This window comes from Mus pahari, chromosome 3 (genome assembly GCF_900095145.1).
Source record: "Mus pahari chromosome 3, PAHARI_EIJ_v1.1, whole genome shotgun sequence".
In the NCBI taxonomy this organism is placed as follows: Eukaryota; Metazoa; Chordata; class Mammalia; order Rodentia; family Muridae; genus Mus; species Mus pahari.
Window position 1 is genome coordinate 132,948,056 of NC_034592.1, and position 12,715 is coordinate 132,960,770.

General features: G+C 42.3%; 1 protein-coding gene across 1 annotated transcript; it reads right to left on the reverse strand.

The window, feature by feature from the left end:
• Nucleotides 1-389: 389 nt before the first annotated feature.
• On the reverse strand, nucleotides 390-5,074 carry LOC115063594 (forkhead box protein N2-like). The gene is made up of 2 exons (XM_029535752.1): nucleotides 4,526-5,074; nucleotides 390-453 (listed from the first exon to the last, which is right to left on the reverse strand). Exons 1-2 carry the CDS (start codon nucleotides 5,005-5,007, stop codon nucleotides 390-392), a joined length of 546 nt encoding a protein of 181 aa, XP_029391612.1. The 5' UTR covers nucleotides 5,008-5,074.
• Between the last annotated feature and the right edge of the window lie 7,641 nt (nucleotides 5,075-12,715).

Here is a 12,715-nt window from a genome sequence, read left to right on the forward strand (position 1 = left end):
GGCTGATGTGTCAACTGTCTTTTCAGAAGATACAAGTTGAGGTCTGAAATGCTTGCCACTTGAATCCGGAGAAGGGGTTGGTAACAAATAATGCAGTGGGCAGGGACATGTTGATGGAAAAACAGACGAGTTCCCCTGCTCTGAACATGTACGCTTTCCTCTGTGTGGCCTGTGGTGACTTGCCACATGCCCTCTAAGTAGAAAAGCCCAGAGGCTTCATATGTGGTTAAAGAAGAACTAGAATCCTAAACTTACAAACTCTACTCTCTGGTGCAAATTCTTTGGTGTATATTGATCATTTAGTTCTGCCACAAAGCTGGCACCTGGCATGAATATCTTGCTTCCTCTGCTCCTTCTGCTGCACTGCGTCATTACATCTCCATTGCAGGCTAGTGCTGTGAATGGTGCTTCTGGTAAGGTTCCATGAGCATTCCAAAGCCCAGTGCTGTGGAACTGCAGAAAAACACCAGGAAAATCACTTAACATCGAAGAAGGCCTGAAGCCAGCCTCACCTTCAGGGACCTGTGAAAGGGCCAACATTTTGAACACAGACACCCATGATGAAATGGAGGTATTCCAGTTACGCTTCCTGGCACAAGCAATCCAGAATACATGGTCAGTTACAGGGTGATGAACATCTGGACTCTGTAATTCTTGCCAAACCCTCTCTGTTCAGGTCTGCTTGATGGAGGAGGCTCCTGCTGACTGACAGAGAAGTAGGGTCTGAGCCTGCCATACTAACAGGCAGACTAAGGGAAACAGAAAAGGAAAATTGTTCTAATCCCAGCAGCAGCCAGCACCTTATTCTGACCCCTTGTTGTGACAGATGTTGAGAAAACTATCTGAGGCCTCTTGGAGAGCATCCTCACTGAGGACAGTTTCTCTCTCTTCTGGAAGGGTGTAGGTCAACAGCATTGGACTGGCCGTTGGCCATCTTGTGGCTCAATGGTCACTGTTTTTCTTGCAGCTGGTAAGTACTGTGACCTTTTGCTTCATTTTCCATGCTGCACAACATAACAGCTGTGTCGTAAGCAGCACATTTCTTGCAAAAGTGTGAAGTGGAGATCGTACAATCCAGCTTTTGTACTATAGGGCTCAGTCCACAGGAATTTTCAGTGGTCCTTGAAAAGATAGCTGTATTTTTTTTTTCTCAGCATCACTACCATCAGTTGAGATAGGAGCTCAACTTACATGGTAAATGCAGTAAAAAGTGTGTCATTTTACACAGTGAAGAATATTCCCATATTAAGAATAACATTCTGTCATTTACAGCCACAAAAATGAAAGACTTAATGATAAGTGACTTGAGTCATCAGAGAACAACAGAAACCAGAGGCTTGCCCTTGTACATGAAAGATAAAAGTTTGACTTTATTCCGGTCTCTGCATGTTTCAGGGTCTGTGGTATCTGGGTATAGCCAGATAGACTGCCTTTCTGTTACCTACTTCTTCTTCCTGCTGTGACTGCCCCTGTATCCCATGCAGAGTGTGGTATAGACAGGTTTTCACTCTCCCTTTTNCTCCAACCAGGACCCACAGCACCTGAGACAAAAGCCCTGGGTTGTGCTCTGTGGTGTTCCTGACTTTAATCCCCTCTTTCTACTTGGCAGGTAAAATGACACCTATATCAGCCAAATCAGCTGGGGGTAACAGGGTCATCAAGTTTACTGGAATATGCAAATCCACGTGGTTTATGCTGAACACCAGCTTCTGTATAACTCTAGCAAGTTGACATATGCTAAGTAGAGGACACCAATGTGACAGTACACTCTGGTAAACTCTGGGCACTGTTTTCTTTCAAAATGGCTTGCCAAAGTGAACATTTCACAGATGTTGTGATAATGCTTTGCCTAAGAAATTCCATGTCTTGTGTTTCTGAAAGAACACACCCTTGCATCCTCAGTTGTCTACCTGGGCCAGCATGGCTGCATAAGGGGAAGTGTGACAGAGTTCCTGCCCCTGGAGCATCACCAGGCCATTGATCCCCATGTGTGCTGATGGTTGCTGTTGGCCTGAAGCTAATTTAATGTCTTTACTATTTTATTTTCAATGTTTCTTTATGGGGAATACAATTACCCCATTACTCAGAGCTAATCACCCCCAAATACTTTCCAGCTTCTTGCTATAGAGAATTCTTTGTTTAGCTCTGTACCACATTTTTAAAAAAGATTTATTTATTTATTTATTTATTTATTTATTTATTTATTTATTTATTTATTATATGTGTGTACACTGTAGCTGTCTTCAGACACTNCAGAAGAGGGCATCAGATTTTTGTTACGGATGGTTGTGAGCCACCATGTGGTTGCTGGGATTTGAACTCAGGACCTTTGGAAGAGCAGTCGGTGCTCTTAACCGCTGAGCCATCTCACCAGCCCCTGTACCACATTTTTAAATAGGGTTATTTGTTTCTCTTGAGTCTACCTTCTTGAGTTCTTTGAACACGTTGGATATTAGCCCTCTACAGGATGTAGGGTTAGTAAAGATCTTTTCCCAATCTGTTGGTTGCCATTTTGTCCTATTGACAGTGTCTTTTGCCTTAAAGAAACTTTGCAATTTTATGAGGTCCCATTTGTCAATTCTTGATCTTAGAGCATAAACTATTGGTGATCTTTTCAGGAACATCAGTAGCTTATGCTCTCGCTCCTGGGCGTAGAGGTGAGATCTCCTCTTTCTCTCCAATAACTGTCTAAAGTGGGGCTGGCCAGGAGTGCACATGGGACAGGAACAGTGGAGCAGCTGGGACAGGATCCTTCCAGTTGCCATCTGCACCCTAGGCTGTTCCATCATCTTCTGTACACAGGTCCGGCAGGAGAGAGCTGGTCTCCCAGGAGTGCTGACATAGGCCTACAGGCCACAGGAGGGACAAGTTCTATCCAGAGTCAGCAACACAATTAACACCAGAGATCCAGAGATAACCAGATGGCAAAAGGCAAGCACAAGAACTTTACCAACAGAAACCAAGGCTACTTGGCATCATCAGAACCCAATTCTCCCACTACAGCAAGTACTGGATACCCCAACACACCAGAAAAAGTAAGATTTGGATTTAAAATTACATCTCAGGATACTGGTAAAGAACTTTAAGGACATAAATAATTCTCTTAAAGAAACATAGGAGAACACAGATAAACTGGTAGAAGACCATAAAGAAGAAACACAAAAATCCCTCAAAGAATTACAGGAAAATACAATCAAACAGGTGAAGGAATTGAACAAAACCATCCAGGATCTAAGAAATAGAAGTAGAGACAATGCAGAAATCACAAAGGAAGACAACTCTGGAGATAGAAAACCTAGGAAAGAGATCAGGAGTCATAGACGCAAACATCACCAACAGAATACAAGAGAATCTCAAGCACAGATGATATCTTCTTTGATGTTCTTAAAGGGAGCGCTGGTCTTTTTTTTTTTTTTTTTCCTTTTTTAAATTCTGTTTTATTGGATATTTTATTTACAAATGTTATCCCCTTTCCTGGTTTCCCCTCCAGAACCCCCCTCCCCAATCCCATCCTCCTCCCTCTCCCTGCTTCTATAAGAGTACCCACCTACCCACCCACCCACCCACCCACTCCCACCTCCCTGCCCTGGCATTCCCCTACACTGGGGCATCGAAACTCCCCAGGACCCAGGATCCCTCCTCTCATTGATGTCTGACAAGGCCAGCCTCTACTACATATGCAGCTGAAGCCATGGGTCCCTCCATGTGTACCCTTTGGTTAGTGGTTTAGTTCTTGAGAGCTCGGGGGGGGGGGGGTCTTGGTGGTTGATATTGTTGTTCGTCCTATAGGTTGCAAACTCCTTTAGCTCTTTCAGTCCTTTCTCTAAGTCCTCCACTGAGGACCCCTGCTCAGTCCAATGGTTGGCTGTGAACATCTGCCTCTGTATTTGTCAGGCTCTGGCAGATTCTCTCAGGAGACAGCTTTATCAGGCTCCTATCAGCAAGCACTTCTTGGCATCTGCAATAGTGTCTGGGTTTGGTGTCTGTATATGGGATGTATCCCCAGGTGGGCAGTCTCTGCACCATACTTTGGCTCTATAATTCCTTCCTGTGAGTATTTTGTTCCCCTTTCTAAGGACGGAAGCATCCACACTTGGGTCTTCTTGAGCTTCATGTAGTCTATGAATTGTATATTGGGTATTCTGAGCCTTTAGGCTAATATCCACTTATCAATGAGTGCATACCATGTGTTTTCTTTTGTGACTGGAGTATTTCACTCAGGATGATATTTTCAAATTCCAATCATTGGCCTAAGAATTTCATGAAGTCATTGTTTTTAATAGCTGAGTAGTACTCCATTGTGTAAATGTACTACAGTTTCTGTATCCATTCTTCTGTTGAAGGACATCTGGGTTCTTTCCAGCTTCTGGTTATTATAAATAAGGATGCTATGAACATAGTGGAGCATGTGTCCTTGCTATATGTTGGAGCATCTTTTGGAGCTCAGGAGTGGTATAGATGGATCCAATTTTCTGAGGAACTGCCAGACTGATTTCTGCTAAGTTGTACCAGCTTGCAATCCCACCAGCAATGGAGGAGTGTTCCTGTAGGTGCAGTGGCAAAGTATGGGAAGCGATCCAGAATCCAGCTATAAATTTCTTTGACAGGCAAACATTTATTTGGCAAGTGTTCAATAGCCATATAAATGAGAAGACAAAAGGAGTATGGGGGCTTTGAAGTTGCTGATTTTTTTTCTGGGTTCTGGTAGCAAGATGGTCCAAAGGATGGCATATCATCTCCCTCTATGTCATACAACGGACTAACCATGGGAAGGCCTTTGCTTCCAGGCCTGAGGTTGGTTAGAAGATTACTGCTTTCATGAAGCCAGTTCAAGTTTGTTAGCTCGTCATCTGCTGACTCACTGCCCACTAGAGTGGCCTTTGGCCTGGTAGCATCCCCAGCTTCAGGCAAACTTCCCATTTTGTAAATCTGACTCAGTCCTGCAACCTTCTCAGCTCCCAGGGTCTCAGCTCTCTTACCTGGAGTCATTCCAATTACTGGACCCATTTACTCGTATATTTCTCGGGAGAAAACTCCTAACTCCTCACTCACGGGGGCCGTGCTTGGCTCGGTTCCACACCCCTGGCAGCCCACGCTCTGCCGGAGCCGCGCACCGGGAACACCTCCGCGCAGGGCGCCAATTCTTCACGGGACACAAAAAATGTCCCGGCGAGTCACTGGACAGCTGCCTCCACGCCCCCACGCCCAGGGCTGGCCGCACGCGCTGCCTCCGCGCCGCGCCGCGCCGCCCGGGGACTCACCGTCACTCGGCCACCACGAACTGGAGGCGAGGGCCGGGCCTGGCCGGGCCAGACACAACATGGTAGAGCACCGCAGCTGCTCCCGGGCTCCCAGCAGCCACCTCAGAGACACCTAGCCGCGAGCAGGCAGTGGCAGCTGGGGTGGCGGCCGCCACAGCACCACTTCCCCCTCCCGCCTGCTTGCTTCCAGGGGAGTGCTGGTCTTATCTTCCCTCAAACTTTAACATTGGATGGATTACTGATTTTACAAAAAGTAGAAAGAGCTATTGAAAAACAATTTGTTACTTATATAGATTATTCTTTGCCTTTATATTTGCTGATTTTTAATATGACTCACACACCTACAGGATTATTGTGGATATTATGAGGCAGTAGCTCATATAACACTTGGAAGAAAACAGGCACTGATTTATTTTGGCAAAGAACCAGACATCATTCTTCAGCCTTTTAATGTGGACCAAAAATATTTGGCTAAAGCAGCATAGTACAGATTGGTTGCTTGCTCAAATAGGATTTAAAGGCATTATAGATAATCATTACCCTCTATATAGGTTGATAAAAAATTTAAATGTACATCAGGTTTTATTTCCTATTATGACATCTTTACAGCCTCTACATAATGTTCTTTTAATTTTTACTGAAGGCTCCTCTAAAGTATGTGCAGGATATATCATAACTAATCAATAAATAGTCATGGAGATTCCTGGGCTCTCTGCTCAGCTAGCAGAACTAACAGCAGTACTAAATGATTTTCAGTCTGTAAATGGTGGCCTGACCTTGATTTTGATCTCTGTCAGTTCATAGCAGGCCTAGTCACTTAGGACATACCTAATCAATTACCCCATAGGGGGTCTACCTGAGTGTGATGGAAAAGAGTCCTGCTCCCCAAAGCCTTGCCCAAGTGGAGGTTTAGATGGAAATTTGGGATGTGGATGTCTGGTGCTTAAAGTCAATCTATGTACTTATCTTAGATTGTAAGATGGCAGGACTAGATACCAGGCTCATAATTGAGGAGGTGCAGAGAATTTTTCTGTGCTGCCTGGGGATGTGAGATCACAGAAAATGTTTATTGGAAGGCCCAAGGAGATTTAATTACAGTAGCAGGGAATTGAACAGGTCCTGGCCTGTAAAGGTACTGAACATTATTATTATTATTATTATTATTATTATTATTATTATAGCTTTAGTTGTGCCTCAGTTTTACTGTCTGGGTTCTGGACAGGATCTTGTGTCAGCTCTTCTTGTAATCCCATTGTAGTGAAATTCACTGAGTCTAGCAAAAAGGTTAGAGAAGACTGGCTTAAAGGAAGGACTTGGAGACTTAGATTATATAAAACTGGTTATGATGATAGATTACTCTTTACCATTAAGATTAAAACTGAACCTATCTTGTTTTCAGTAGGACCTATTACGGTCATATAAATAAGCCTTAAAAGAGGAATAATAAAGATAAAAAGAATAGTGCTAATAATAGGAATACTGCTTCTCCATTTTCTTCTCCAGTGTCTGGTATCCCTCATAGTTTAGTTGTATAGTTGCCACCACTACCTTTCCTACATTTGAGACTCCCCTTACAGAATTAATGGTGGGCATGTTTCATGTGCTTAATGATACTTATCGTAATGTCACCCGTTCATATTGGCTTTGCTATGATATAGCCCCTCCTTATTAAGAAGGTATTGCTCCATTATCCAGTAATGTTTCTTACTCTAATAGCTCTTCTGATTGTTGATGGAATCAGAAATCTGGCATAGGTCTTTCTCTACATGAAGTTTCTGGACTAGGTACCTGCATAGTGAAAATTCATAAAGGTAAAAGAGATCTTATTCAATCAAATGTTACTGTTTCTATCTCTTCATTCTATTTCATTCCTACAAAGGAGGGATGGTGGGTTTGTTCCACTGGTCTTACCCCCTGCATTCATATACAAGTGTTTGAAGGCTCCAAAGATTTTTGTGTCTTGGTTCAACTTACTCCTAGACTCACTTATCATTCTTATGACAAGTTCTTGGATCACTGGGATGGAGGCTTCTCTCACCTCAAAAGAGAGCTTGCTACAGCATTAACTATTTCAGTACTAATGGGCCTCAGTATGGGAGGAGCAGCTACTGGCGCTTCTTCGCTAGTTTTGCAAGGAAAAATATGTACTCATTAGAACTGCAATACATACAGCTATAGAAAGGATAGAAACTTCTATTTCCCATTTGCAAGAGAATCTAACCTCCTTCTCTGAGGTAGTGCTTCTAAACACTAGAGGATTTGATATTTTATTCCTTCAATAGGGAGGACTATGTGCAGACCTCCACGAAGCATGTTGCTTTTACATCAATCATTCAGGAGTAGTAAAGGATTCTATGGCTAAAGTTTGAGAAGGACTGGCCAAAAGGAAAATTAAAAAAGGACAGAATCAGGAATGGTTTGAATCCTGGTTCTCCACTTCCCCATGGCTTACAACTTTCATTTCTACACTGCTTGGACAATTTATTATAATTTTGATGCTTTTAACTTTCGGATCTTGTATTTTACACAGATTGGTTGCCTTGATACAGGATTGCTTTCAGCGAGCTCAGCTATTCACCATGGTAGTTATTAATCACCATGAAGAAATGCATTGAGTGTATATGCAGCTCTGAAGTGTGGCTCAGAGACAGTAGGACAATACGAGTATTCTTGAATTCCTATCGACCTAAGGCAGAGACATACATCAATGCTATGTTTGCTCTAGATGATGGGTAAGAAGGAACTCGATAGACACTGACCTAAGACAGGGACAGTCACTTTGGTCATTCTTTACCCTAGACGGGATTATGGAAAACAAGTAAATCTTGTGCCCCCATCCAGCAACTGGTATTGCTCATCTTTAAAAAATAAAAAAATAAACAAAAAAAGGGGGGGGGGGAATGTAACATTCCCAGCCTTGAGCAGGCTGAGACGACCTTGAACATTTGCCACAACCGGCCTTATGGACCTGGACAGAGACATCTACCTTGGCTGCGGTTGCAAGTTCTCAGGGGAACTTAGCTGTTTTGGCTGCCTGTGCTCTACAACATACTCCAGCTGAAGCAGGGGATGGGTTTGGGGGTTTTTCCCTTTATAAACACAAAGCTTATTATTAAACTTCGGGCTTCGATCAGAACACAGACTTGGCTTCATGCTTCTCTCACCTTACTCCCTATTTAATTTCCAGCCCTCCATTCAGGTGAAGCTGGTCTGACCATAGGCCGCTGGATGGCTACAATCTAGAAACAAATAGTATTAGAAGGAGAGGATAGGAGGCTATGGAATTTCTAGGATGAGGGAAAAAGTTTAGAGAATTAAAAGATGATGTAGACACACACACAAAGTTAGTCTTTTGAACTCCTGGCTACTTAAAGAATTGGAGATTATAATGCCTGGAGAGACAGTAGAGAGAGCTAATTGCTGCACTTAAATTTTAAAAGTTTGTAAGGAATAATTTTAATTTACTAGTTGTTATCTGTTTTTACATAAAAACAGTTATTAAAGACTGCTGTCTGCTGTACTAGAAAACCACGTGAGCTATGCGCAACTACCTGGGAAGACCAGGCTGGGTAAAAGCTATAAGGGAATGTGCTTTTGTTTGTGTTTAGTTTCTGCTCTGAGGAAATGGGGATTAGGACTATTGATCTTGGACTCATATAATTTATGTAAATTTAAAAAATTTTAAAAATTATTAACAGTGATCAAAGCCTTGGACATGTAACTTTATTAAGTAAAACACTGGGTTCAGGCTTTCTGGTCAGAAAGGAGAAGGAAGAACGATGAGAATCCTCAGGAACAGATAGAGTACCAGCTTGCATCCACTATTGACTCTGAGGCCTTACTGAGTTAGTGCTGCTCCCCTTCCAGCCTTTTTCAGGAGCCTCCTCACTCTGAGGCTGGACTTTGGCAGCTGTCCTTGCCTCAGAAGCCCCCACCAACATTCCCCTGTAATCAATCTCAACCCAGGTATTACTAGACTTCTGAGTCTCCTATAACATACTAGCAAAAACACCACTCTTGTTGCCATGTAGGAAAATCCTCCAACATGGGAGCCAGCTGGTGTCTCAACATTTTCAAGAGTTTGGTCCTTTTCTACTCCTATATTTCTTTGGTCTTCTGCAAAGGACATAGCAGCATGACACAGTGAGTTCTTCTGAGAGACCAATTATGGGGTCCACTGGTGTAACTTTTTGCTGAACAAAGTTGGTACCATATTTCTCTATGTAGGTGCCAGGAGAGACTCAATTAGTTCTTTTATTTAAGTCAATTATCTACCTATTTGGTACTAGGGGATTGGATGGTCTCATTTGCTATTTACTTTGCTTCTGATTTGTATACAAAAATTTGTATTGTTCCTTGTGAATAAATTTATTGGTTCAGAAAAAGACCACAGGGATTTAACTAAGCAAAAAAAAAATGGCTGTTGTAATTAATTTTTAATGTTTTTATTCTTTATATGTATATATGTGTCTTAGTTAGGATTTTACTGCTGTGAACAGATGCCATGACCAAGGCAGCTAGTATGCGGACAATATTTAATTGGGGCTGGCTTACAGGTTCAAAGGTTCAGTCTGTTATCATCAAGGCAGAGCATGTCAGTGTCCAGGCAGCATGGTGCAGAAGGAGCTGAGAGTTCTACAAATTCATCTGAAGGCCACTAGGAGAAGACTGTCTTCCAGGCAGCTAGGAAGAGGGTATAAAGGCAACACACACAGTGACACACCTACTCAAACAAGGTCACACCTCCAAATAGTGTCACTCCCTGGTCCAAGCATATTCAAACCATCACAATGTATATTCCTATTGGGTTTCTGAAAGTCACAGTTAGCATGTAGAAGTCAGAGGACAATTCGTAGGAATCACTTCTTTCCTTCCATCAAGTGGATTCCAGAGATTGAACTCAGATCACTGGGCATGGTGGCAGGGGACTGTACCTGCTCAACCTTTGATCAAACCATCTAATAAACAATTTTTATTGTTCCCACACTTTAGCAATCACATCAGAATATATCCAAAAACTTCTTTTCTCTAGTTGTACTTTTAAAATTTTTGTGATACACATTTAATAAACAAAAGAAAATTCGATCAGTTTATTTAAATTTGACATATCCCTAATTGTAAAAAACCCACCAATTGTAAGGTAAAATATGCCCATTTCTATATTTCCATCTTGTATATGATTAGAACACATTCAGAAAAGTTATTCAAATGCCAACTGTGAATGTTAAACATAATATTGAAATTTTAAAACAGATTCGTGACTTTTACAAATGATTTCTATTCCATATTACTTGACTTCCAGGTATTTACATGCTTATCAATAGGATATATGCCATTTTTATGTAAGTGCATTTGTACAGATAGAAAGTAAGTAAATTTCTGATTGAAGTGAAATAGGAGTTATCAGTTTCTGTGAATTGCATGAATCTTTAAATCAACTATAATTTATTTCAAACAGATGAAGGAAACACTGCTGATGTAATGACATATTCTGAGAGGCACAGAGAAACTCTTTGGTGGGGATAAAGGAAGGAGAAAGGAAATCTAAGAGAAGTTAGCTTGGCAGCAGGATGGTGTCAATGTCAGTAGCTAGATGGCCATACGTGGAGGCGAGGATATATTTGGCATGTCTACCAAGGTACAATTCTCAGAATTAAGAAGTATTGGTTATCACAGTGTTCACAAAATACTAAAAAGACAATCTTCATACTGAAATACAAGAACAACAGAATGTATGTGAGCTCTCATAAAGACAGGACTTACACATATATGTAAGTATTGCAGCTCTGAAGGGAACAGTTTCCCCTTTACAAGTTCTGCTCAACTGCAAGGAAAGTTTCCCCAATTCAACTGAAACATCTCTGCTCTACATGGGGATGGTTTCCCAGAGAAAGTGTTACAGCTCTGCTCCTGCCTGGGAAAGTTTACCCAGTGAAGGTATTAACAGCTCTTCTCTGTTAAAGATCTACTCCTGAAAGTATTGTGTCTTAGTCAGGATTTCTATTCCTGCACAAAACATCACAACTGAGAAGCAAATTGGGGAGGAAAGGGTTTATTCAGCTTATACTTCCATGTTGCTTTTCATCATCAAAGGAAGTCAGGACTAGATCTAAGCAGGTCAGGAAGCAGGAGCTGATGCAGAGGCCATGGAGGGATGGTACTTATTGGCCTGTTTCCTCTGGCTTGCTCAACTTGCTTTCTTGAACCCAATACTACCAGCCCAGAGATGGCACCACCCACAAGGGGCCCTCCCCACTTCATCACTAATTAAGAAAATGCCCCACAGCTGGATCTCATGGAGCCACGTCCCTAACTGAAGCTCCTTTCTCTGTGATATCTCCAGCTTGTGTCAAGTTGACACACAAAACCAGCCAGTACAACTGACTCCTTGTCAACTTGACACACAAAAAAATCACTATTAAGCCTCAACCCTTACTTTCTTATTCATCCCCAAGATATAAATAACTTTAAAAGTCCTACAGTCTATACATATTAAAAGATCAATCCCCTTAAAAATATCCAATATCTTTTAAAATTCCAAGTCTTTTAAAAATTCAAAGTCTCTTAACTGTGGGCTCCACTGAAATACCTTCTTCCTTCAAGAGGGAAAAATATCAGGGCACAGTCACAATAAAAAATAAAATCAAACTCCAACCATCCAATGTCTCGGATGCACTCACAGTTTTCTAGCCTCCTCCAAGGGTTTGGGTCACTTCTCCAGTTCTGATCTTTGTAGCACACACCTTGTCTTCTAGGCTCCAGCTGCCTGTACTCCAATGCTGCTGCTGTTCTTGGTGTTCATCTCATGGTATTGGCATCTCCAAAACACTGTCTTCCGCTGCAACTAGGCTTCACCAAAGCCTCTCATAGGCTTGTTCCAAGATTCAACTCCTTCGCATGACCCCTTCCGTCCCAGGCCATCAACTGCAACTGAGGCTGCACCTTCACCAATGGCCTTCCATGGCCTCACAGTGCTGAGTCTAAGCTGCTCTTCACTACCCCTTCAAAACCAATTACCACCTGAGTGATTCTTACACATTACCATGTCCAGCTGCAGCAGTAGGTAGAACCTTGGCTATATCTGGAACACAGCCTCTTTGTGCTCTCCGAAAACACTTCCCAGAAGTTTTTACCTCAATGATGCTGGTCTCTTCTTCATCACCACTAATTTCTTAGCTGTGGCTAACCAGCATCAATAGTCCCAGTAACGCAAACGTTTCACTTTAGTGGTTCTGGTATCTTGTTTATCACAGCTGATTCTTCAGCCCCAGCTAACCAAAATCAAAGAATCTTCACAATCAAAATAGCAACAACCCTAGCTGGACGTGGTGGCGCACGCCTTTAATCCCAGCACTCGGGAGGCAGAGGCAGGAGGATTTCTGAGTTCGAGGCCAGCCTGGTCTACAAAGTGAGTTCCAGGACAGCCAGGGCTATACAGAGAAACCCTGTCTCGA

Coding starts and splice junctions, on each gene's coding strand:
- LOC115063594 (XM_029535752.1), bottom strand. CDS start 5,007: ATGGGTCCAGTAATTGGAATGACTCCAGGTAAGAGAGCTGAGACCCTG. Junction 454..4,525: donor GGAACACTCCTCCATTGCTG/GTGGGATTGCAA, acceptor GTTTTTCTGCAG/TTCCACAGCACTGGGCTTTG.